The sequence below is a fragment of the Parus major genome, chromosome 20 (assembly GCF_001522545.3).
Source record: "Parus major isolate Abel chromosome 20, Parus_major1.1, whole genome shotgun sequence".
Taxonomy (NCBI): domain Eukaryota; kingdom Metazoa; phylum Chordata; class Aves; order Passeriformes; family Paridae; genus Parus; species Parus major.
Window position 1 is genome coordinate 7,426,234 of NC_031788.1, and position 26,659 is coordinate 7,452,892.

Sequence of the window (26,659 nt, forward strand, 5' to 3'; positions counted from 1 at the left end):
GCCCGGACGTGCCCGCTCCGAGCGCGCGTCAGGGCTGTTTAAAACCAACAAAAAACCAAACCCCCAGCCCTCCCCGACGGCCGCGGTACAGGTTATTCCCAGCGCTGTCGGGGCGGATAACGCACCCTCAACGGTGCTCCAGACACTGGCTTCTGCCATCACGCAAAAAACCCCCGTAAACCCTCCAAACTCCCCTGTCAATGCTTTGGGGCACCACAGTGGGAGAACAAGCGCCCGGCACTTCTGTAAGGGCTTGTCAAGTCCACAAAGCTCCTTCCATGCACAGGGTTCCGTGCTTCTTTGTGCAAGGGCTGCCAGGCACTGGGGCCATTCACCACTCCCAGTTTGCTCTTCCACACATCTTATCCTTACTCGTTTGGAATAACGAAAGAACTGGGTAAAATGTCCTGCATAGCTCAGAACCAGTGCAAACAAGCTGTATTTTGTCATACTGGGTGCTTTTACGTTACAGCACATTGAGGTAACAGTCAACACAGTCCAACTTTCACATCACTTTAGGATATAAAAGATTAAGTACAATGGATTTCCACTGGATGAAGGCATGGAGGAGAAAGTTATCCTGGTGTATGTGAAAAACCTCATCTCCCTGCCAGCAATCCTCACAGAAAGGGGCAGTGTTCCATGTCCCACATACCAGCCCACACGTTTAATCCAGCCCACACGCTCCATCTTATAATAAACTGAGCAAGGTGGAAGCACATGTCCATCCTCTCCAGAGGAGGGATTGGTGCCTGTGACAAGCAGGAGCTGCAGGCCAAGGCATCAGCACCCACTGAGGAACGTGAAGATCACACTCAATGTCCAGGGGAACAACTGCTGCAGTGGCTTTGGGATGAGAGGTCACTGAGAGGGACAAGCGCCATTGTGCCTGCAGCCACACCAGCTGAGCCACCCTAGCACTAGGTGACTGAAAACAAGTCACAGAAATCCAGTGAGTGGCACAACAAGCATAAACACCTACGGAGTGGTTCATCATCTCAATTCCCCACCATCACGGCTGAGACAGAAGAGGAGGGTTTTTTGTTATGGCAAAAGGTCCTTCTCCCAGGAGGTACTTTGGCTTGTGACATCTGTGTAAGGCTTCTCTGCACTGCTTCCCATGGGTGTGACAGGGACATGGCCCACACAGGGCACATGTGGCTGTCACCACTCCTGTGTCAGTGTATGACCACCCCAGGGAGGCCTCTACACAGGGAACTTAAATCTAACCTCGATAAATAAAACCAAATGTTTATTTACACCAAAGAATTCCAACACTGGATCTTTCACATATGAAGGACAAAGTATATATACACAGCAAGGGGTAGCAGGGCTGTAACAAGGGTGCTTTTCCGTTGTCAATGATAATATTTGTCCACAATTACTGATCTACCATTTCAGTTTAACGTCTCCTCGCTCCTTCCTCTCAGTGCATATTTACAAGACTGTGAGGTAACTGGTATTCTCACCACATGGCACGTGAGGGAGGGGATGGTGGGTGAAGATGTGGGATCGGACTTGGCGCAGTCTGATTTTTCCAGCTTTAAGTAGCCACCAGCTCGAAACCTATAGAAACAATTTAAAAACAATATACCCAATAACAAACTAATTCCAGAGATCCAAGCCAAGCAACGGCTGGAAGAACCCTCCACAAGAAAGGGGCTGATCAGAGCAGGGCTTACTCTACAGGAGCACCTGTCTCAGGAGGTGTTAAGGACTCCAACTGGATCAGTAACTTCATTTTAAAGACTAAAATTACATGCAAGGGGTGAGTTAGCATTCTGGTTGACTCCTAAGGAGACATCCAATCCAATTAGGGTTTTGGGCACTATCTGCACTTACTCCTTTTAAGCTTATCCCACCTCTCCCTACTGGAATTGTCTCCTCAGTGTACCCTGGCTGGGACATATGCAGGACATGGGGTTCAAGTGAGTGGTACTTTAAGAATCCCCTCCCCTGCCTCATGAAGACTTGGTTTGGTAGTCTCTGGAGAACAGCACAATCCTCCAAGGTGTAGGCTTGTGGAGGAATAATGGTGGGAACATGAAGAGAAGAGATTTCCAGCAGGATGCAAGAGCTTGGAAATGCTGTTGATTCATCTTTGTTATTACATGAAGAGTTGTTTTGTTGTTTTGTTTTGTTTTTTTTTTTGTTTTTTTTTTTGGGAGGGGTGGGGGGGGAAAAAGAAAAACTGTCCAAGAAGTATTCCATCTGTAGGTATTTTCAGGGAATCCCCTGAGTTACGAAAAGTTCAAGTAAAAAAAGAAAAATCAGCCTATAATAATTTTGTATATAATGACTGAACTACTATAAATCCACAAGCAACAGTTCAGACACGGTGTCTCCAAAGCGTTCATCCCCTCCCTTCCCCTGCCAGGCACGAGCTGCGTCCTGAGGAGAGGTGGAGGGGGAAACCTCTTCCCCACCTGACTCAGCTCAGGCAGCAGGAGACAGAGCCCATCACTACTGCTGGGCGCCCGCAGCAGCTGGAACCGGCATCCCCAGGGTGGTGGTGGCAGAGATGACGGGTGAGCCTGCTAGAGGTCCAAGGGGCGAAGGTGTTGGCACTGAAGAAATCCCTGGAAGAGAGACAGGTAAGCAGGAATTAGAGTAAAACCAGCACACTGCTATCCAGGACAGTTTCTGAAGTCAAGTGGGAGATTTGCAGGTCAGTTGTTTTCAGAGTTGCCAAAATAATCTGAGGTTAAAGATCTGTCACTATTCTCTGCAGCTCTGGGAAGGGCACAGATTTGCACACCCCTGAGTGTTACTGATGGACAGGTATGTGTCAGGATCACAGATTGGTTTGAGTTGAAAAGGTAACCTTAAAGCTCCTCATAATACAACCCCCTTGCCATGGGCAGGGACACCTTCCACTAGACCAGGTTGCCCCAAGCCCTGTTCAGCCTGGCCCTTAAATAATTCCAAGGATCTGACAGCCACAACTTCTCTGGGCAGCCTGTGCCAGTGGACTGTCCTTCAAGCTGCTGCCCGAAAATCAACTGCAAAGAACTTCTTAAAATGAGACCAGAAAAACAGGTCAGGCTGCCCAAGGCCTTACTTATCAGACTCTCCCACCCACTTTGCAGCTCTCCTTGCCCTTGTCCCCAGTCCTGGGAGATGATCCAACACTGCCCTGCCTGCTGAATTCTCCCTCCCAGCCACCCCACATGTACAACTGCTTTAGCACACCAAGCACCACGAAGAGTTGACAGAACTGACCTGACATCATGCTCGCACTGCTGACAGGAGTGCTGCCACCCGGCATGTTGGACGAGCCCATCCGAGCCTGGTCTTTCACAATGGGATCTAGGAAGAGCACACTACCAGTAAGTGCTGTGTTGCCAAGAGCTGCTGAGGCATACAGACTGCCTGTGGTCTCTGTGCTCAGCCAGTCCTCTCTCTGCCTGTGTCAAATAACATCAACCATCATCTATTGAAATACAGACATTTCCACCAACTCCAGTGGGAAGCACTCAAGAAGGTACCAAGGTCATGTGATATCAGGGAAAGTCAGCTAAATTATCTGATTTGGGGTTCAGCAGGACTGTGACAGGAAAAGCTGATGGATATTATGGCAAAGTTGATCTTTCTGTGCTAAGCAACTGTGTAATTGCAGAAAGCCAAACCCAGAATATGGGTGTAGCAAGCAGAAAGATTATCACTAATTACAGTCATGTGCCATGTCTCTATACACATCTCTGTGAGCTGTCAGGTGTGTCACTAGGAACTTGTCTTCCATGAGATGATCACAACTGACTAACTCTGTATCTTCAGCTGCATGTAAATAATACTCTCACCTGAACTGGGACAACCCCTTCCTGCCTCCCAGGCCTTCTCTGTCAGACAAGGGAACTCCAAACTTTGCTGAGCTCAGCACTACATTTATCTTTCTGTGGACACAAGTTAATCAAATGTTTGTCCAGCTCTCACATTCCAAGCTATTGGCTTCACAAATGCTCATAACTTGCAAAACATTTCCCTGGGATTTTTCCAACAGGTGTAACACAGATCAACAGTCTGTTAATTATGGGAGTCCCTTCAGCAGCAGCAAAAATACCCCCAAAACCAAACCACCTGAGCAAATATTGACATTATGCACTGTTGCAGCTGCTTCAAACCGCTAGATATCATTATCTGTGAAAAAAAGCAACCATTTAAAAGCATTTACTATTGAAAGTTACATTTTTGCTTGCAAAATCAAGACCTGAAAGGAGCAGTAGCTAAGCAATTTAGCAACAGGAGTTAAAAACGCCTGTTTATCAAGAAACCAGAATTCTCTGGATTTATCCAAACACAGGAATCCATGCACACCTGCAGAAAGCAATGCCAAATCACATGATTTAGGTGACCTTCCTTGATATTACTTGTTGATTCATGGGCCCAACATGGGCACCCAACACTGATTCCTTGGCTGGTAGAGGTAGCACACAGAGACCAGCAGCCTCAGCTCCAGCACAATCACTTGCAGAGACCAGGCCTATCACTGTTACCATTCTCAGTTCCCATGTGCACAAGCCATGGGAACAGAGGTTTCCCATGGCAGAACTCTCAGGACAGCAGATGATACTTACAGAAGTAGGGATGTTCCATGGCTTCTCTCGCTGTGAGTCGTGACTGGTGATCGTATCGCAGCAGCTTGTCTAAGAAATCCAGAGCTTCTGGGCTCACCAGATGTTGGTTCTCACTGTGGACAAAGCGCTCCCATCGCTTACGGGAGTGTCTGCAGGAAAACAGACCCAAATCAGGCCAGGCAGGGGACAGTGATGTCAAAACTCACTTTAAGGAGCAAGAACTGTGACAGATGTCCAGCCCTTAGGGAGGCTGCTCCCTCAGCAGTCCCGTGCAGCAGCCGCGGGACTGAGACATTCCAGAACCTGAAGCAGTGTCACTGTGTCTCCACGTGGTGGCACAGCAGTCACAGCCCCAGCACTGCCACCTCGGCCACCACAGCCCCTGCATGGCCCTGCCACAACCCCAGACAGCAGCAGGACTCAATGTTCAGAATGGATTATAGGCCTAAAATTGCAGGTTCTGCTGATCTCTCATGCACCCAACATGAGCTCCTTTAATTTTAGTCTCACTATGAGGGGGAAAAAAACCCATGTAAATTCCATCTTTAGCAGCACCTGACTTTCTGCACTCTAATGCTGAGAAACAGTTTTGTTTTTTTTCCTCCAGACTGAAGAGAGCATTTGCCCTTCATGCTTTCTGCTCCAGTAGTTCCTTTATTGCCTGGATGACATTTAAAAATCTTTCCTCAGGTCCATTTCCATATAAAGGACTACAAGAAGCACTGGCAAAAGGGACTAAAGGCACAAAGTGACAGTTCTTCAAAATTCTGGCTCTGATTTCTCCCACAAATTTTTGTTCATTTCAAGGTCTGTTGACAAAGCTGTAAATGTCTGGGTCTACCAAAGAGACCTTGGCTCACCTGCCCAAGATGTCATTGAAACGTGGATCCAGCTCAATGTTGTATTTGTCAATGTAGTCATACAGATCTTCTGTCCCCAGCACCTTGGCTATCCTCACCAGCTGGGAACAGAAACAAAAACAAGTCACTGCTGTGCAGGTATGGTAATACCAGAGCCTGCATGAAGATATAGCAGCACATTCCCATGGGAGCTGGAACCTGGTCCCAGCAGTAGGAATCAGAAGCCACAGGGTCAGCCTGTGTCTCTGGCTTCCCCAGCCACACAGTCCCAGGCATCAGGAAACATGTCTTGACTCACAGCTGGAGCTCAGTACCCCAAGGCAGCCAGGGGGGAGCCACAGACCCTAAAATCTCTATAACCTGAGACCCTGCAACACTACCTCCCTTAGCCGCAAGAAAATATTCAAAACCAACAGAGGGGAAGGCAAGAATAACTGGTCAAAAAAGCAGAAACTCTGGATCTTGCATGTGAAAGGTGAAGCATCACCCCAGAGAGCTCCAGAATAAAGATTTGAGAACAGAAGGTTCCCTGTTCCAGAATATTTGCATGGCAGTCACATGCTGAGCATGTGGTAAAGGTTTAAATATAAAAATTTTGGCCTAAAGGCAACACATCAAAGGTTTCAGAATCTGTATAAACCTGTACCAAAATCACAGTTTCTATACAGAGTGGGGCAAGAGTGAGTAGTGGCAAGGGCTTTCCACATAAAATAACCTCAGGAATAGTCAAACTATGTACTAGAACACACCAGCCTTAATATAACTATTTCTATAGCTTTTCCCAGACACCTACTGAGGAGCTCTTAAGTACAAAGCTCTATAAATCCATTTCTATTTAACTGGTTACATAATCTTGCACACTTGAGAAAAGGAATGTGGCTTCAAACTGAGCAAAGAAGCCATTAGAGAAAGGCTTAAAAATTCTCTGGATAACTCCATAGAAGCCTAAGCAGGAAACCTTCATGGTGCTAAGAGAACAGACATTGTACATGACCAGCTCTCACCTGATCATAGTTGTCATGGCCATGGAAAAATGGCTCCTTTCGGAATATCATACTAGCCAACATGCAACCCAAGCTCCACATATCCAGACTGTAATCATACATCTGTACAAAACCAGAAGGACAATTCAATTTCTAATGAATTAAGAAGAACAGACCTCCAAAACTATCAGGGTTCCACCCCACCCCCCGCCAAGGTGGTATGAACACAGCCATGTCATGCTGGAAACAAACTGAACTATCTTCACATATCTTCATCCCTAAGCCACTGTTCAGCTCAGTGTTCCAGTTACTCAAACTGGGATACAGCAATTAGCAAGACAGCAGGTATCCTAATTCCATCCCTGTTTGCCAGCATATTAAATAAAGATCAGAGCTTTCTTCTATTTTCACTGCAGTCTCCAATGTTACAAACGACTGAGAAACGTGTGTTGGGAAAGGAAGCATTGCAACAAGCAACAAAAGATGTGGACTCCCCAGGGTCCACTGGCAGGTGAAGATGTGCCTTTTTCCAGAACCAGCATGGTCTGAAAGTCACCAGGAACATTGTGATTTCCATAATGCAAACTGCCATCAGATAAGGGGATGCTTTTATAGCTTAATTTAGAAGTTCATGCAGTACTTGCTGTTCCCACAGGGGCTTTGTTTCATTCCTGTACCTTACTGCAAACACAGCCTTACTAAAAAAATATTCAACATTTGTATTCCAAGATCCATAACACTAGTTCTGCAGCTCTTCCTCGGGTCCTGAGACTACTCATTAGTTTCTTTCATTCAGTGGCTTTATGGCCACTGCTTTCTGCCAGACATTTTGGAACAGACTGTCTTTAGCTTCAACTCTCTAGACATCTGAATTTTGGGTTTATTACCTTGAAATGGCACTGTGACTTTCCATAGAAAAGTCAGTAAGAAGTCCTGGTAATTCTTACCTGATAATCTACAAGAAGTTCAGGTCCTTTGAAATATCTGGAAGCCACTCTGACATTGTACTCCTGGCCGGGGTGATAGAATTCAGCCAAACCCCAGTCTATTAGTCTAAGCTAAAAATGGTAGAAAACAAAGAAAAAAGGCTCAAGGGATGCTCCAGTTTTCCACTGTCTGAATGACACTGGTGCACTTAGTTTGAAGTTAACTTATAAGTCTTCCATTTTCAATTAATTTGATCAGAGTGTCTGGTTACATATTTTCCCCAAACCCATATAACCAAGCAGTCTAAATAAAATATCTCTCCTTACAACCCTGCCCATAGGTTACAGGTGACCAAGTAAAGCTTCAAAAAGCAGCACAAGATTCTCATTTTACATTTTTCCACACCATGAAAGGAGAGTCCCTCTCAGAGTTCTGGCACTACACAGGAGTACCCAAAAAGGATCCCAGTTTGCCAAGAGAAAAGCAGGACCCCTCCCTGCCCCCCAGCCAACCCACACTACCTTTCTGTGCTCATGGTCAATCATGACATTGTGAGGTTTGACATCTCTGTGCATGATTCCCATGCTATGGCAGTAATCTAGAGCCTGCAGGTGAAAGGAAACAGATGCTGGAGTCACAAGAATGTCTGAAGTTCAACCACACTCTAAAGTATTTCCACACATACCAAGTCTAACTAGATGAAAAGACTGTCCAGTGTTAGATCCTGGACTAGATTCACTGATCACAGAAAATGCTTCTAGAGCCCCCTCTCAAAGGAAGGTCCCAGCAACACAAGTGTCTGCACTTCACATGCTTCCTCATAAAAACTGTAATTTCAGAGTCTCTAAGAGCACAGTTACTAAGCACTAATGATCACACAAGCCTCCTTTCTCCAGAGTCCTAAGGAGAAATTACTTAGTTCAGAGGAATGGATGAAAACATTTGACTCACATTATGCCAGAGCACAAACCCAGCCAGTAACAGCTCTCAGTTTTCTTTTTTCAGAGGCTACATGTACTCCTGATTTAGGATTTTAAGGTATCTCAGTGTACCAAAAGACTGAAAAACAGATACTGACTTAATATTTTCCTGTCCAATTCTTCCATAAGCTCTCTCTTTCCTTCCCTTAGTGATATGATGTCACTATCATCAGTGACATAAGAACCATCTCTACAGGATTAGCTGAGGGCAAATACTAGAAATAAACCAACAAAACAGCAAAATACCAACTTACCTTCAAAATCTCATACATGTAGAATCGAATATCATAATCTGTTAATGTCTGGTATAATTGCTGTGGGACACAAACACATCATGTCAGTGTTCAACATCCAAAAATCCCCTGTTCTGGTCTGCTGGCATTCTCCAAACCCATTTGAAGGTATAGCTCAAGTTTCCCAAGTTACTCTGATCAGTCTGTTCCTCTTCCTTTGCAAATCCCATACACAGTTTACTTCCAGCTCTGCTCAGACAGCACATCCTAGCTCCTGTCACTATCTCCCTCTGGTTGTACCCAGCCAGCACAAGCATGATGGATGGCATTGCACAGCCATTCTTCTTCTGAGGCAAGCCAGCATGAAGGGACAAAGAAACATTTAAATCCCCATTTCCAGGAGTATGGAAGGCCACAAAAAGAGCTGTCCACATTTAAAGTGGTTCCAATAAATAGCTGTACACATAAAAGCAAAATGGATCAAAAAGACAGGGCCACAAGGTAACAGATTCATTTGCTACCAAGGTTAAATAACTCTTGGAATCTGCATCCTCATCTTCTAGCTTTTGTGGCAAAATGGTAATGACAGGCTAATTACAAACTTCTGTCTGCAACTACAATCCAACTGCATTTACCTTTAAAAGCATTTCCTATGCTGGAAGGAAATGCCTGTACTATGTACTTTTCCTTCCCCAGAAAGACAGTACAAGTGGTTTTCAAACAAAAAAAGAAAGAGAAGTCATATCCCACACTGTACCTTAAAGTCTGTGTTGTTTACATGTTCAAAAACCAGAGCAGGTGTTCGAGACTGAAACAGAAAAAGAAGTGTTCAGCCATGTTAAGTTATGTTTCCATTAAGGATAATGAATGAAATAATTTTCCACTAAAACTGCACAAAACCCCTCTGCCTTGGACATATTTATGATTCCCCTCAGACAGAGGGACAAGAGCCAAAGCCCACAGCCTCCAGCAGCACTGTTTGCAGAGCGAATTAACTTGTCTCAGCTCACTGGTATCTCTTCCTCACAGAGTGAGGGGCTGGAAGGACTTCTGGGGGAAGGGCTCTCTAAAAGAAGTTTATCAGATTAAGAGCTGATCTGATCAGTCAATTCAAAAGCAGGATTTAAGAGCAGGGGAAAACAAAAAGCCAGGCCAGAGCTGAAATCAAACAGAGCAACTTCACCCATAACCCCAGTGTAACCCTTGAATTCCTCCCTTACTCACCACAGGATCTTTTACTATATCTGCAAGGGTGATTATATTGGGACCGCCTCGCAAGTTCTCTAAGATCTTGATTTCACGCTTGATTTTCTTCTTTTTAACAGGCTGAAGAATAAAAACCCAAAGTGTAAGATAAAGCCCTGCAGTAAAATGAGGTTAATAGCTCTACACCCAGATGACAACAGCTAGATGACTGCATATCAGCAAAATATATTGGAGACTTTGCAATTTAACCTGAGTATGCATAACACCAGTAAGAGCTCAAATATCTGCTGTCTCCTTTCTACCCATACAACCTTGACAGTTACAGACAATAATTCCAAGTGAAGGAGAGGCCAGAAGATGGCATTAAAAAAAAAAAACCAAACAACTCTCTAAGCATGATCTGATAGGCCAAGAGAAAATGGCCTCTAGTCATGCCAGGGAGGTAAAGGCATCAGGAAAAAATTTCTTCACAGAAAGGGTTGTCAAGCCCTGGAACAGGCTGCTCTAGTGGTGAGGGCACCATCCTTGAATAGATTTAAAAGCTGTAGATGTGGTACCTGGGGACATGAATGCTGAGGTGTTGGCTAGACTTGATCTCTGAGAGCTTTTCCAACCCTAACAGTTCTGTGATATTCCAAGACTCCTTAGCTGGCATATGGCAAGTGTTTAACTATGAGAAATCCATGGGCTATTGGAGAGTCACTAAATGAAGGCCATGGCCATGATAGCCTGCCAGGACACCAGCACTCAGAGAAGCTGAGAATTTTGTAGTCAGCTGCTGAAATGTTGCTTAGCTCCAAGTAAAAAAGGTGGTGTATATCAGAGCTTCTTTAAGACAGAGCCTAATTCCATACAGGTCTTAATAACCAAGTGCAGGACTTACATCAGGAGGCTTAAAACAATGGCCTGTTTCACTGAGTGACACTCCAAAGCCAGGCTTTAAGGATTTCAGTTTTAGAACATCAAAAAGCCCTTTCTGGCCTTCTGATCACCTGAAGACAGATTTTATCTTTTGTCCAATCCCCAGCTCACCTTGAGAATTTTAACAACTACTTTTTCGTTATTTGTGATGTTGATGGCTTCAAATACTTCACTGTATTTGCCTCGGCCTAATTTTCGAACTAGCTGGTAGTCATCTTGATTTCTGTGGAGAGAAAAGGTTAGAGTTCCAAAGGGCTCAGTCATTTCCATCACAATTTATAAACTGCTTCTTAACACTCAATCACTGCATCACTTCCCAGACAAAGGGGATTAACTAGTGCCTTATCTCTCCTGAACTGGATGATTTAACAATTAGCAGAGAAACAGGGAGCTTCCATTTGCTGGAGACAGATTCAAGCCAAAACTATGAACCCAACTATGCATTTCAGCATTAGCAAACTTGAACTGCCCCTTCTCTCTGTATCTGGAAGTTCTGTTTTTCTTTGTATAATGGTGGTAAAATTCAACAAAGCAAATAAAGGCAACAATCTAAGTACAAGGTTGTTTAAAAACAGTCTAGGCACAAAGCAGTACTTATGCTCAGACGACTGTGTACATTCCAGAAACTGGGAACTGCACAGCTGAGGGCAGAATTCTGTCTGGGCCCTCCGTATCCCAGCTGGAACGCAGAGCTATGAAGTTGCCACCACTGCTGTCTGATTCTGGGACACTTTAGTCATGAGCTCAATTTAGACACCTCCTTCCTTCAAAGAGAAGCAGCCATGTCTTTTCCAGGCACTCAGAGAGCTAAGCAACAAGTCATAAAATAGCATGTACCTATTTAAGTCTGTGGAGTCTCTTCACTTATCCAAGTCAGCAGCAACTTCAGCTTGAAAGTCTTTTTGTTTCTTTTCAGCCCTGCACTCAGGACTGTTTGGATTGTTTCAGAAATTGATTTTCTTCCCTCTGAAAGGGGGGTGTTTCCCAACTACCTGGCAAAAATTCTTCAAACTTTTAAGGAAGCTGCTATAAATGTTCCTCCACAACTGAGAATTTAGGTGTTTGGTTAAAAAACATTTTTCTGAAGAGAAGTTGTGATCTTTTCCCTTGCCATCTGGCAAGAAGCGTGACAAAGCCTCACAAAGCACAGGTGCCTGAACTCCCCAAGTATCATTACACACGATCCACAGGGATTGGTCCCAGTGCAGGGACATCCAGAGGCAGTCCAGACTTACCCCCACTCAACAACATGCGACTCATAGTCCCAGTACTCCCGGGGTCTGTGTGTGTTCACATCCGTGTAAACTCTGGCCCTGCTCGGCACGGGTCCCGACATATCAGACAGCTTGGCAGGCGGAAATGAGATGTGAAATCAGAGGCGACCTGGTCTGCAGTGCTGACAGAGGAGAAAGGCCTCAGATTCCTCCACCTGCAGACAGAATATAAACCAGAGGTTAAATTCTCAAGGTACTTCAGAAGTATTTAAGTTAATCATTAAAAGCTGCTGCAAAGGAGAGGTTGGAGTCTGCTCAGCCACAGGCCTGGGATAACTTGTGAGAGCTTGAAAGCCATTTGTCTCCTCTCACTCACACAGGACCGGCCCCTAGCAAACCAACCTCCTGACCTGGTAACTTTCAGCACCCTGTTTCCAACTGCTGGTTGTAGAGGTAACTTTCCTAAAGGAAAGAATGCCATGTGCTCTGTATCTGCAGACAAATCCCCTCCTTTCCACTCCAGACTGAAAGCAACAGACACAGGCTGCAATCTCACCCCCATCATAGGTCTTGGGCCATCCAATGTAACAAATTCAATTCTGCTGGGATGGGAACCAGATTTAGTCACAACTTCCTACAGACAAAACATTAAATCTGACAGTCCAAAAGACAGCAGAATCTGTGTTGGATTATGATGCTTTAATCAAACATGAAAGAAAAGCACTGCTGGAAGGGTCTGAAGATGTTCCTTTGCATTCTGCTTGTCCAAAGTACCTCCAACCCTTCCTCCTTACAATGCCATTTTTGCAAAGCTTCTGGTAAGTTTTATCAGTATTGAGACTGGTCAAAACCACTTGAGAGGAAGGTACTGTATGTCAAGAGACAAACACTTTTTTTATCCTGTATGTCTGAATATTTTACCACCCAGAATTGAATATTTAAGACAGCAGCAACTCACTACAGTTTTGTAACAATATTGTCCTACCTAAGATAAATATGGTGCTTTTACATCTCTCTAATCTTTCACAAGGGGAAGTTAATACCTTTTTAGATGTTTAAATATAAGAATCCCCTTGTCAGCTTTCAAAATAACTTAGCGAAAAGGGAGCTATACTGGAGCAGGGAAAAGCATTGTTTGGTGTGTAGCAGCATGTGGCAGGGCCATACAGCCCTGTGTATGTGCTCAAACAGTGGGCAACACTGTTATCTAAACTAATATACTTATTTGCTATGCCAATCTTTTCCCTTCACAGAAAATGGGCAACTGCCAGACTGCAGAAGGAAGTAAGATTCCCATTAATCTCACATTAATGAGAAACACCTAGAAATCTGCTTGGAGCAGTTAGCTTAAGCTACTAGGACATGTCACACCAGAAGAAAAGTCTAGAAGCAAAATCCTGCTCTACAGGCAGATTGTTGTTCATTTGAAGTCTGCAGCACTTCAGCTCCTGTGAGGACCCAGCAAGAACCAGTGGCTGTGAAGATGGTGGAGGACCTGGGGGACAGAGGTCTGATGTCCTTCACTGTGTCACACAACCTGACCAGCAGCTGGTCCTGCTTCCAGAGGCAGAAGTGCATGTCTCTGACATGGACAAAGCCTCCTTAGGTGGGACACAGCTCAGCACTGTGTCATTTTTTTGACCTACTAACACACAAATGATGGTGGTGGCAGCTTCAGGTAGACAGGGTTGCACTAATCCAGTCCCAAGGTTAAACAGGGACACAGCACTATCCTAAAGTCCACAATGGAAGGGTGACTGAGGCCTTAGACCAATAAAAGGATGGGACACTTCAGCAGTGTGTCCAGCTAATGGAAGAATATGAAGCATTCCTAAAAATACAGTAAGTCTATTCCTGGACAAAATGCTAGTCCTCTCACAAAATACAATTTCAGAAGATGAGGCAGCAATCATCTAAGACCTCAAAGCATTTATGTGGCATGACTCAGACACTTAGAAATTAGATGTCCCCAGGCATTACTAGAGCATGCAAGTTTACTAGAACAGTTTTGTACAGTGAAATTTATTAGATTTCAAAGTTCAATCACTGTGTTTTTGTTTTTCCTCACTTCCTGTGCTTCTGTCAGGAGATGCACTGGCCCATTTCCTCTGCCCAATACTCCTTGTGAAGGAATTAACTGAACTTATACATGTCTCAGATGACTTAGCAATTTTAATTTTTAAGCACAACCCAGTATAAATAAAGCACACATGATTGCTCCCCTCACCCAGCTTAGCAAGATTGGTTTCAGCACAAAAAAAAGTAAAATCAATCACATTATCTAAAGATAGATCAAATTTCACAGTGGCTATTTTTTGTCACGTAGCTCTAGCCTAGCTCAAGCAGCACATTGTAAGAGGCTGCTCAGAGAAGGGCTTTTTCAGGAAATCATCAACTGCAGCTTCTAAGAATGGCACACAATGTCTATTTACGAGGGTAGGTATTATTGTCTACTGTTCCTTACACAGGAAGGGGAGAGAGTCTGCACAGATAACTTAATTTTAAAGCAAACAGAGTTACAGACATACACAAACTTACCCTGCCTGAAAGCTGCTCACTCTCTGCTCAAAACTGCCAAGGAATTTGTATAGATTTTTGCCTTCAGTGCCCCTGGAGGGGGATTATTTTGCAGTGGATCCAAGCTCTTTGGCAGAAGGGAATGACACAAATAAGGACAGATAATGGGGACAGGTGTTGACATGCAAGCGTCAGTTGAGCCTGCAGTTTTAAAGCAGAAAAATCTACAGTATGAGCAGTGATTGCATCTAGAGAAGTGCCTGAGCTTGTTATAAAAGATGAGTCCTATTTCTGCAGAATCCAAACAGAATGTTGTAATTTAATTTCTGCATTAATGACAGAATCACAAAATAATTTATATTGTGAGAGTCTGCTCAACATCATCTAATCAAAATAGATGCAGTGAGATCAGGGTCCAGTGTAGCCTTGAGCATCTCCAGAAACTACATTAAAATTTTAATTTCTCTGGTAGAGAAGTGTTTAGCAAGGAAACAACCATGAGCTCTTAGGCAGTGTACCAGAGGTCACAGAGAGAAGACAAAGCTCAGAACCACAGTCTGACATGCTGTTCACTGCCAAGGCCTGCCTGTGCAAGGACACAGAGCAGGGCTTCTCATTCAGCCCCTGTGGTGACACCCCTTGGACAGATATCACCCAAAAAGGCTCACATGACAGCTACAGCAAAGGAACACTGTGCCAAAGTTTCACTGTTGGCTTTTCCCACACAGGCCTGTCCTAAAAAATGCCGTTGGAGTATTAGCAAACTGATAATTAGCTGATTTCTTACACAGCAGCCTTATCAAGAGGAACCCTGCTCATCCCACACAAGAAAAGAGCCAAACACAGCTCCTGTCCTACTGACAGACTCCACAGGAGTGCCCAGAGCCCCAACCCAGAGACAAACAATTGTGCTGCCACCATATAGGAATTTTTTAATTGGAAGGCCTACTAATTAAAAAAGATCAGTTCTTAAAAGTTTGAATTCTTCTAACAGTAGCCTGTTGTCTGAGCAGCTTGGCAAGCTCAGACATTTTGCGTCTAAAGTTCAATAAAATGGTAAAAAGCCTCTCAATGTTCTCTTTGATTTTTAAAACATTTTAATCTAATCCAGTTGCAAACCCCCTCATTTTTAAAAAGGGATTCCATCATCCTTACAATACACTCCAATTCTAAAGGCAACCATACCCTCACAGGGAATTGGATATTTTGTGAAGGATCCATACTTCAGCACCTACTCCAATTAGTACAGGAATTTCCTACACCCTGTCCTTCCGGATGCAGGCACTTAGAGCAAGCAGCAACAAAATGCAGCTAAGAAATCCATGCAGATTAGTTTCTGAGAAACACACCTACTTCACCTCTAGTAAAATTTGCCTTTTTTTTAGTCCAGAATAACTGAGATACTGGAATGATTTTTTTTCTCCTTTTAAATGGAAATGTTCTTGGCACGGAACCTCTCTCAACTTAAAATCTACAAAATTGCCCCAGTATGATGCAGCACTTACACAGGCTCCCAGTGAGCTGAAAGCCAAGAGCTTCCCAGAAGACTGGTGTCCCAAGGAACTTGCAAGTGCTATCCAAGTGATGACCTTTGTGGATAAGGCTTGGAGTATAAATAATGTACCCAAGAACACAAACACCGCTTGACACTGGCTTCCCTGTGGATTGCTGCTAACAGCATGCCTTGCCCTCAATGTGAACAGTACATTGCCAGGAAGATCCAAGTTCATCCAGATAGAGTGGAGTGAACCTAGAAAACCTTGTTCAACACCACATAAACCTGGTTATTCCTGATGACCCACCTGAACTCAGCTTCAGCGAGCCCACAGCAGTCCCAAAGGAGTAAAACAGGCCCTGAACTGCAGCAAGCTGAACTCGAAGAGCCAAGAAAACATTTCCGTAGATTTATGAATCCCAGACAAGCTCACCTTCCTCTCCAGGAGAAAGCAAGGTGGACAGATCGGCCAAACAGGTCTAGAGACTTTCCTCTCACTTCTACTTTCCCCACGTAAGCTCATTACAGTGGCGATTGTGCCAGCCTAAGACTGTAAACAGGCTGAGACAGCAGCGGGTTTGTTGTGAGAGAAGAAAAGCTCTGTCAGTGGAGAAGAGCAGAATTACAGTGCAGAGTCTGGAATCAAAAGGTTATTCCCCTTCTTTCATCTACAACTGCAAGCAAGATGTTACCTTTCATAGCAGAGAGCTTCAACCCAGCCTCTAAAATCATGACTGTAAAATGTGATTTGGTAGGGTGAGCAAGAATTACAATTATCAGATAAAATTGCTGATTATTTCCTTCATATAGCTCATATAGCCCTGTAATCCTCCCAGAAAAGCACATTTGCTCCTTCAGAATTAAGAGAATATCTAATTCTGGAGAAATACTGAAATTAAAAAATCAAGACATGCCTAAATATTATAGTACTGCCTGCTGGCAGTCAACATCAATCAACACCCAGCTTACTTTTAAAAGAAATCATAGTAATCAACTTTATTAAAAAAACATGCTCTATCTCAAAAAAGAAACCTGATTTGTGTGTTCTCATGATGATCTTCAGCAATACAAGTATGGAACAAATGACCTCCAGAAGTCCCCTGCAACCTATATTTTTCTATGATTTTACAGCTAAAATAGAAACAAGCCTGGATTAACAAAATTGACATTTTACATCCTTTCCTGAAGATCATTTACCTACTAAAGGGACAGCATCAACAGAAAAGGAGATTTAAAAATTTGAGTTAAAAAAAAAAAGCTTAGATTTGAAGTAAAACTTTTCTCTGGGTATTGTTTTGGAACAGCACAGTCTGCTTTAACTGCATTTTCCACCAAAATTATTTTCCACATTTCTTTTAAATAGCTGATTTTGTCCAACTGTAGAGAAATAACAAAGGATATGTAATGACCTCAACAATGACCCTTAAAAAAGAAACGTGAACTGTTGTGATTAATTCAAAACAAGACATGGCCAGTTTGTAGGGAGAGCAGTTGACAGATTTAGTTATACTGGAAGAAACATCTTGGAGTAATTCTGCACTAGAAACATCCTAAATTTAGATTGGCTCTTCCTACATCAGCTCCACTGATTCCTCTCTGAATTCCTCACGATTCCTGCCAATGAAGAAGTCACCCTCTGTAATGAGGACCACAATCTCTATGGAAGTCACAGGAATGGTTCTACTGTAACTCCATGTTTTATGATACTCTTCACAGTCTTGGGGAAAACTTCACTGTCCCACTTTCCCAACTCGGAAAGCAGTGTCTAACATGTCTGTCACCCTCCAGGATGCCCCGGCAGTGGTTCTGGTGCCACACGCTCTCCTGGAAGAAGGTCTGTCATGCTCTGTCTTTCTTTTTGTTCAGATCTGTAACAGCTGAATTATAGCAGTTCACATGAACCCTCTATGGGTCCCCAGCATCTCAGCCCTGTTGGACACCTGTCCTTTGCCAAACATCAGTGCTGGCAACAGCACATGGACCTGGAGCAGAACACTGTGATCACCTCCAGCACCAGTGACAGGAATGCCGCTCACTACATCTCCTAAGGGATTCTATGCAGAACAATTTCCCAAGGTCATGAACACTATTATTTTCAGACCTAAGACAGTCAACAGCACATGGAGCAAAGGGAAAGGCCCCAAAACACAAAGACCCCAAAGCTGACCTTGGAAGAGGCCATGTAGATGCAGGGGGCAGCCATATCAGCAATACACCCAAGCCGCAGCATCCGAGCACAGGCTCTGCCTCTTTCCCATGCCTGCAGCTTCTCCTGCCACCACTCCCAGCCTTGCATAAACCCAGCGGATATCCTCACTGCCAGTGCCAAGGACTCCTGACACAATCCGATAAAAATGGTTGCAATATAACCAGGCACTGCCAAACTAACCTGCCTGTACACACACACCAAACAGAAACCAACGACAAAACTCTTCTTGCACCTCTTCTCCAAACTGACAGTTCAGGCTGAGCAGGGAGTGCAGGAAAGGCGGGGGGATTTTCTTTGGAGGAATATCCCTTTAGGTCTGCCCTAAAGCCAAAGCAATACTTCAACAGGAAGCAGTTCCTTTTCCTTCCAAGAGCACTAACAAAACTAAATCTCCTACTGCTGGAGCTTTGCACACTATTCCAGTTACCAAAATTACAGTTTCTGAGACCCCAGCAACATCAGGGAACTCTTCCTGGAGGCTCACAAAGGTGAATGTTTCAGCAGCACTACAGGCTCTTCACAGCTGACATCAGGCTCCACTGGCAGCATCCTCTGGAAAGTTCTACCTCCCTAATTGCTGCTAAGTGACACAGTTGTTTTCCTCATTAATTAGTAGGCACAGAGTACTGCCAGGGCAATCACTCTGCTGATTTGACTCCTATAGTTCACATACAGAGTGGGATTTAGGCAGAACTGAGAAAACTGACCTGTACCAACCATCTTTAAGAGTTATAGAGTTTTAAATGATCTGATCATGCAACTCCTAGAGGCAGAAACCATTACCAGAGCCAAAAGATAAACCAGAGGACATTGCCTGTAACTGTTTCTTCAGGAAATCCCTGTGATCAGCTGTTCCATGGAACAGGCAATGCACCACAAACCATCTCCATCACTCAGCCAACACTGAGCAGGCTCAGCAAGAGACACACAATGCAAACTCCTGCCAGCAAGTGAAGTTCTGACATAACTCTCTAAAAATTTATCATTATTAACACAAGATGAAACTAGCTACCACCATTCCAAGAATCAAATTGAAAAAAACAGCTATTAAACTCCAGCAATCAGCACTCTCCTCCACACCTTACAAGCCCCCAGTAAAGCCACTGTGCCAAAACTTGTAACTTAATTTGTAAGCTCAATTGAAATTAATCTAGATGCTGCACAGTGAGCAAAAAGCCTTCTTCTTCCTCCTGGAGTACAACCAAACATGGAAGAAAGGCTGGAATTCAGCAGCACACTGGTAAGAGACAGAAAAACCTGTGACAAAGGCTGCAGGAGAAGGAACACTGCAGGAGCTCTTGCTTTTCTAGACTGAAAATTAATTTGTTGTGCGCGTCCACGCTCATCCATTTTCTGAACACTAAAAATAAAGACTTTCTGACAACTCACACGCACATGTGCAAATATGCTCTGAGAAAACGCCTTCTCCAAAGGCTTTGGTAGCAACAGGGAGAGGCACCTTTTTGGCTCCCTGGACACACAAAAGGATTTGGGGCCACTTCTTCCCACCACAGAAAGACCTTTCCCACCCAGGGAAAGCAAGTTCTGGCATGTAATTCTGTATTAGCACGCTGGATTCTCCCTGCACTTGGCTTAATTAAAAGAGGACTAATTTAGCCTTTGGTTGTTCCAGAAGGTGCAAGGGCAAAGCCTACTTCTCTACAAAAACAGAGTGAGTAACTTCAATTTTCTAGGTCTGCTGTTAACACTGAAGACTATCCAATGGGAAACCTGCAGCCAAACTCTTGCCTTGACTCAAAATTGTTTTCCATCTAGCACACATTTTATTCACCACTCACATGAAATAAATTGCCATAATATGATGCAGCCATTACACAGGCAGGAGCTGGACAGCCTGCTTTAGAAACCACCTCCCTATAAATGGTAATATTAATTAAAAAATAGAACTCAGTAAGGAGGACATAACCTAAATCTCAGAACTAAACTCTGTGGAAAATTAAAATTATTCAAGTTGTAACCTTCCAAATGTGAGTCTGTGGTGGTACCAAGTCCACAAAGAACTCCAAGCTTCCCTTCTGCTCTTCAGCCTCCCAAAGCAGCAGCATGAAATGGGTAATAAAATCATTTGTCCAGAACAGTGTGAGCACAGGAGCAGGTAAGAGTTGTGCCAGGCTTAGGTCACTGTTTCTCTACTGGACTCCTAACCAGAAAATATCCATGAAACACTGATCCCATTACCACATCAACAATCCCACTTCTCATCAATCCTTCCTACTAATATGTAAGTTTGGCACCTTGATGGCAAAAGGGGCCAAAAACCAGCTTGGAAAAACACTCTACATACAGAAACAGCACTAACACCAGCTCAAAAAGCTGCAGCCTCCTCTTCCAAGCAGTTTTTTCAGGTTCAAAGGAGAACTCCCTTTCTCCAATTACATTCTGTAAATTCCAGGGAAGTCAGCTCTTGGAAGCCCCTGGAAAGAGATATCCAAGCTCAGAAAATTTATCCAAGAGCTATATTGCAACAAATGTTTGTAACCAGACTAAGTCAAAGCAGTCTTTCCTGATCTTAAAATCTTGTTTTGTTTTTTTTTTTTTACTCTCAAGACCCTTATGGGACAATAAGATCCAAGATTTCAACAATTTCATGCACAGAGTTTCTAAAACAGATATCTTAATGTAAGCAGTTCCATAATGGAGGAACAGTGGAGGTGATAGGTCTGGTAACCCAGAAATAAATCCCTGCCTCTTCAGAAATGTGACACAAAATTAATCACACCACCACAATGTCACCCATTTGCTTCTCCTGTCTTCCCTTCCCTTATTCCTCTCAGAGGACACAAGGAAAGACAAAGAGAAAATTAGCTCTGTACAGAGAAAATGGAGAAGAACCGAAATGGAAGTATAAGGACAACGACCATTTAATAAAATTGGGAAAAGTTGGGTACATGTCCCTTTCAACAGAGGATAGTTTCTTTCTCTACAACTACACAAATCTAGAACCACCTTTCAACATCCTATATACCCCCAGATTCCTACTCCAAACGCATTCCATGCTGATGAACCTAATCTGAATTACTTGAAAATACCCCAAATATCAAACACTAAATCTTTCCACGTGTCACCTTCAGGAAATGGTATTTTACCATGTCAATCCTCAGTCCCAGGTTTTCATGTTCATTCTCACATCTCACCAGCTTTGTTCAAGCAAACTGGTACCACTAACTCCCCGAGCACAAATCTCAACATGCTTAATGTCATGCAACATTCTATGATCCCATTTCCTCCACATTTGTTAGAACCTACTGCCAATTTTATTATCACTTTTCCAAAGAGCGATATTCCCAACATCCAACTCACTTTCCCTCAATCTACAAACCCATGAGCCCTGACAAACCCAGAAAACCTGTTCTGAACCTCCCACTTGGACGTGTCTGCTTTCTCCTCCAACATCTACTCCTCACCACATTTGTCCATGCTCTGTGCCTCATTCCCTCACTGAGGCACATCACCAGGTCTTCACCTGTGTGATTTTTTGCTTCTTTGCTGCAGCCAAAGCCAAGACTATGTTCCCTTCCTCAACCTTGTTTTAACTCCCCATAGGCAGCAGCTGACTGGCCAGACTCTCTGATCTGAGTGCAGGACATGAACACCCAACTCTACCACCACACACACTGGGAACAAGAAGACAGCAAATTTCACTAACAATAGAAATTATGTTACCAGGCATTGACATAAATCACTAAGGGAAGGTGAAATAATGGATATTTCTCCCCACTGGCAAGATGCAAGGAAAGGATCACTGCCTATCACCAAAGATGTACATTCTCCACACTCAGGGAAAGGTCTGGACCTTACAGTAAGCCCTTCCCTGCCTGCAGTCATCCAAAGAGAACAGGGATTCCAGACACAAAGCACAGGCAGGTCTTCTGAGTGCAGAGCACTGCCTGCCCTGTACCGGGGATAGGACATCCCAATTCCAGTTTTCATCTTCCAGTTGCAGACCCTGTGTTTGTCTATACAGAGTATGTGCTGTGTAGGAACTGGAACATTACCCTAATCCTAGTTTTAGGGCTAATTAAGGAACTGATAAAGCTTCACACTTTCCTCAAATTTTGCCTTGAGTCTTCCTAAGCTGTCTCCTAGCAGAAACTTTGCCCTTTTCTACATCACACCAAAACCAGCAACCACAGGATGAGTGATTCCTCTGCCCCAGCTGATGGTACACCCAGAATCCACCCTGGATTCACATCCAACACCCCAGTCGGCTTGCAGGATGGCACAAGCCCCAACTCTGAGTCTGAATAATTTGAGCAATTCTGTTTCAGAAAAGAGAGCATGTTCAAAGAACAAAGAAATCACTCCCAGCCCCAAGCAGAAATGCTGGGTGTCCACTTGCTTTCCCTCTGAACAGCTGCCACTGTGCCGATTCCCCCCCGGCAGGTGCTCTTCCCAACCCATTTGTGGAGTGCACCCAGGATTGAGCTTCCATGAGGAGCCAGGTGAGCACATGGCACAGCCCTCTTAAGAAACACATGGCCAGTTTCAAAGCCTGGCACCGAGGGTCAGTGCAAGAGCAACTCCCCAAGGCCCCAGCCCAGGGTCAGGTTTGAGCAGCACAAATCTCAAATAATCGGAGACCCCTCTAAGGGGTACCTGGGCTGGAAGTGACCCACAAAGAATATCAGCTCCAACTCCTGACCCTGTACAGGACACCCCAGCAATCCCACCTTGTGCCTGAGAACACTGTCCAAATGCTCCTTGAACTGTCAGGCTTGGGGCTGTTACTACTGCCCTGGGGAGCCTGTTTCAGTCTCCATCCACCCTCTAGGAGACAAAACCTTTTCCTAATATCTAACCTAAACCACCTGCAAACAGCTCCATGTCATTGCCCCAGGTCCTGCAACTGATTACCAGAGATCACAGATCAGTGCTTACCCCTCCACTTCGCTTGAATATTCACAATCCAAACTTTATTGGTTTTACCCAAAGCCCTCAGTAAGAAAGAATTAAGTGATATGACACACATGGGGTTCCATCATCTTATCTGACCCCTCTTTTACAAACCACATTTTACCAACAGCTACACTACTCTCGGTCCCAAGGCACAATTAACTAAATTACAGCAGGAGCAAGACTGACCACCACTGCTTCCACAGACTGATGTGGAAAGCCGTGAGAACGACCTTCCCCTCCACCCAGAAAGGCCCAGAACGGAGTCCCTGCGCAGCCGGGGGTGGAAACGAGCACCAACAAGCCTTTCTATGCCCCTCCGCATCTCCCCGCTTCTCCGGGCAGGGTGGGGAAGAGGCAAGATCGAGCAATTTAGGTAAATAACACCTACACGGCCCGAACGTGCGAGCTAGGAGAGCTGGGGGAGGGGACGGCTCCCGTTCCGCGGGGCCCTGCCCTTCCTGCGCGGCCGAGGGCGGCCCCGCACCGGGCTGGGGGCAGCGGGGCGGCCCCTTCGCAGCCCCTGCCCGCTCCCCCCGGGGACTCGGAGCCCCTTCAAGGGCAGCAGGCGGCGGGCCGTGCCCTTCCTGCCGCACCGGACCCGCCCGCTCTGCCCGTTCCCCCTCAGCGCCGCCGCGGCCCCACTCTCCTGAGGGGCAGCCGCGGCCCCCCGGCCCACACCGCGCCCGCTGCGGGGGGGGCGGAGGAGCTCAGGAGGCGCAGCGGCGCCTCCTCCCCGCCGCCCGCTCCGCCCGCCACCGCCGCGGGGCCCCGCGTGGGCGCCGGAGCCGCCGGTACCTGGCGCGGCCGCTACCGCCGCCACCGCCGCCGCACACAGACAATATGGCGGAGGCACAAGGCTCGGCCGCCGCCGCAGGGACCAGAGCGAGGCGCGCCGGAAACGGAAACCGCGCGAGCCCCGCCACGCGCCGCGGAGGCGTGCGCAGAGAAGGGTGGAGCTCGCCGCGGGGGGGTTTGGGGGTTGTAGTTCATGATGGTGGCGGCGGTGGCGGGGACGGGGGCTTGCTCCCGCTCCGTGTCCAGGTGTGTCCCCGTGAACCGCGGGAAGGTGGCGGGGTTCGTGTCGGCCTCCGCGGCACCTGCGGGAGGCCCGACCGGGAGCGGTGGCCGCTTGGGCCCAGCCGCTCTGTGAGGCTGTGAGCGGGACCCGCCGCCAGGGGGCGACTGCGGCATGCGGAGGTGCCCCGGTACCGGCGCCTCTCTGGCCCTTCCCTCGGCCCTTCCACCGTCCTGTCCTGGCCCTTCCACAGCCCTGTCCCCGCCGTTCTTCGGACCTTCTCTGGCCCTTCTATCAGCCCTTTACCGGCCCTGCCCCGGGCCTCCCAGACCCCGGGGCCGCCGCAGAGTGGTGGGGTCGCGCTCGGCATGAGGGGTCTTGGGTGCTGTTCATGGAAGGGATATATCCCTCTGCTGAGCCGGCAGCCGGGCCAGCAACCAGGCCAAGCCTTCACCTATTCCTGCGCCCCATGACCTTCTCTCTCTCTCTCTCTCTCTCTCTCTCTTTCATCTTTTTAGCCCAATTTCTTGCCGTGCAGCCCAGGACATCACTTTTCCCCCAAAGGACTGGCCAGAGTGGATGGTCTACTGACCCATTTGGTGCAGGTTGAGCTGAGGCGGGAAGAAAGGCATCCAGGTTGAGCCTGAGCACACGCAGGATCCTGGGCTCATGGCACACTCAGACCAGGACTAGCTGGGGATAGGCATCTCTGGGTTGGTTGCCGTCCTCCCACCATGTCCAGGCTCTGGCTTGAGCTGTGAGCCAGCCTGGCGGGGAGGGGGTTGTGCTGAGCTATGTCTGCGCCCCTTTGACCCCCACACACACATCTCCCCATGCCTTTCAGAAAGGAGCCAGCCTGCCCCCCCCCACCCCGGCCTCATGGAAAGCTGAGCACGGCCAGGCTTCACCCCATTTCCCTCCTGGTGTGGGAGTCTCCCCCAGGGGAGGCCGCTGGCCCAAAGCTCGCAGCCCCTCACCCCCGGTCACTCCCATTAGGTAAAGGAGCAGCTCGTCCTGGCGGGGGTATCTCCCTCTCGCGCTTTCCTTGTATTGTAAGGGCCTGGGTCATCGAGGAAATCTTACAGGTCCTTCTGCTGCCGAGTGGTCACGGGGGAAGCCCAGCCCCCTTCCCCCCATTGTCAGCAGCCGGGCCGTATCCTCGCTCCAAGCCCCGGCCCCTAAAAATAGCTCTTTGTCAGGCGATTGTTCCGACACCTTCGCGGCGGCATTGACGTGGGCCGGAGCGGGAGAGCGGTGGGGTAGGTGGAGGGGAAGGGCTGGAGGTCCCCCCTGGGACCACTCTGAGGATTTGCCGCTGATAACGGCCCCTGTTGTGGGGAAATGGGCTCCCGGCGGAGGCACGGTGCCGAAGGCCTTCCCGTGCTGGCCGCTGGTCACCTCTCCCCCACCTGCCCCAGCTCTCCTGCCAGCCCCGCTGCCCACACCACCCTGGAGCATCAAGTGGGGGAAGTGTCTTCCCAGGGCATGGAGGGGATGGAGCCCCTCCCAAGACCTCAGTTCAGACCCTGCAGGGTGGGGTCCAGCCCTTCCCCCCCCCCCCCAAACCTGCTCCCTGGGGTATGCCTGCCCTGTTCACCCCATTGGGGCCAGGGCAGTCAAGGGCATCCCTGCATGAGTGGGGCTGCTGGTGTGGGGGAAGGCCATGTTTTGGAGCAGCCCTGCAGCACTGTTCCTGCCCTGAGCATCTGCAGGAATCCCCTGCATTGAGACCTTTTCCCGTCCCCTCTCAGAGCCCCTTCTCCAACCACAGCACCTGTTTGATTAAGTGTGGGCCCTGCCGTGGGATCCCAGGGAGCCAGCACCACTGCAGGGCTTATGCTGGGAAAGGGGCTGTGCAATAGAGACATCCTGGGACAGCCCCCTCCTTTGTCATTCCCTGCTACCCACTGCCAGCTAAAGGCGATGACCCCCTGGGCCCTCTCCTGCCCAGCCACCCCAGCTGCAGAAACAGGATTTTATTTCCCATGAAGAGGTTTGGATTAAAATAACCTCCTGGCCCAGATCCCTTTTTTCTGATGTGGCTGGAGATGTTTGCCCACAGCCCTGCTGGGTATCCAAGCCTTGACCCTCCAGGCTGCTGTCCCCATGGTTGGGACATGTCTGTCCTCTGCCTGGCCTTCAGAGGTGTATCCCTGTCCCAGCCATGCCCAGCCTCACTGACTCAGAGCTGCTGGCCCTGCTCAGCTGCTGTCCATAGGCTAAGCTGAGCCTCTAGGGCCACTGGCCATGGGGCAGGGCACGGGGCCAGCCCTGCTCTGATTACCCCCAGCGCTTTTTCCTCTTTCTTCCTTAATTTACTGAGGGCTAAATCCAAATATTACAACTTCCCCTCCGCGCCGCTGGTTACGCAGGCGGCCCCGGCCGGGCATTGTCTTATTGTTTGCAGAGGGAAGCTCCAGCGGGAGATTAACCTGGCGTTCACCCCGCGCCACGGCCTCACACCCTGTCCCTGCTGTGGGGCCTGTGTCCCCAGGGACTGCAGCTGGCACGAGGTCCCAGCAGGGCGAATGGCTCTGAGGGGTCCGGTGCATGGTGGGGTGGTGGCAGCCCTGCAGCAGTGTCCACTGCACCCCATGGATATGTGGGA

The 26,659-nt window shown here is 46.9% G+C and overlaps 1 protein-coding gene across 6 annotated transcripts; it reads right to left on the reverse strand.

Moving 5' to 3' along the window:
* Positions 1-1,224: 1,224 nt before the first annotated feature.
* Positions 1,225-23,954, reverse strand: CSNK2A1 (casein kinase 2 alpha 1). 6 transcript variants are annotated; one of them, XM_015647702.3, is made up of 14 exons: positions 23,832-23,954; positions 11,920-12,113; positions 10,796-10,907; positions 9,782-9,883; positions 9,315-9,365; positions 8,579-8,638; positions 7,866-7,949; positions 7,365-7,475; positions 6,439-6,540; positions 5,435-5,535; positions 4,575-4,723; positions 3,223-3,309; positions 2,427-2,579; positions 1,225-1,566 (listed from the first exon to the last, which is right to left on the reverse strand). In XM_015647702.3, exons 2-13 carry the CDS (start codon positions 12,018-12,020, stop codon positions 2,464-2,466), a joined length of 1,176 nt encoding a protein of 391 aa, XP_015503188.1. In that variant the 5' UTR covers positions 12,021-12,113; positions 23,832-23,954; the 3' UTR covers positions 1,225-1,566; positions 2,427-2,463. The 6 variants fall into 6 exon arrangements, with proteins under 6 accessions (XP_015503188.1, XP_015503187.1, XP_018864253.1 ...); XM_033519071.1 differs by lacking the exons at positions 1,225-1,566; positions 23,832-23,954 and adding exons at positions 14,437-14,542; positions 15,921-15,937 and having other exon boundaries at positions 2,464-2,579; XM_015647701.3 differs by having other exon boundaries at positions 1,231-2,579; positions 23,832-23,843.
* Positions 23,955-26,659: the final 2,705 nt, after the last annotated feature.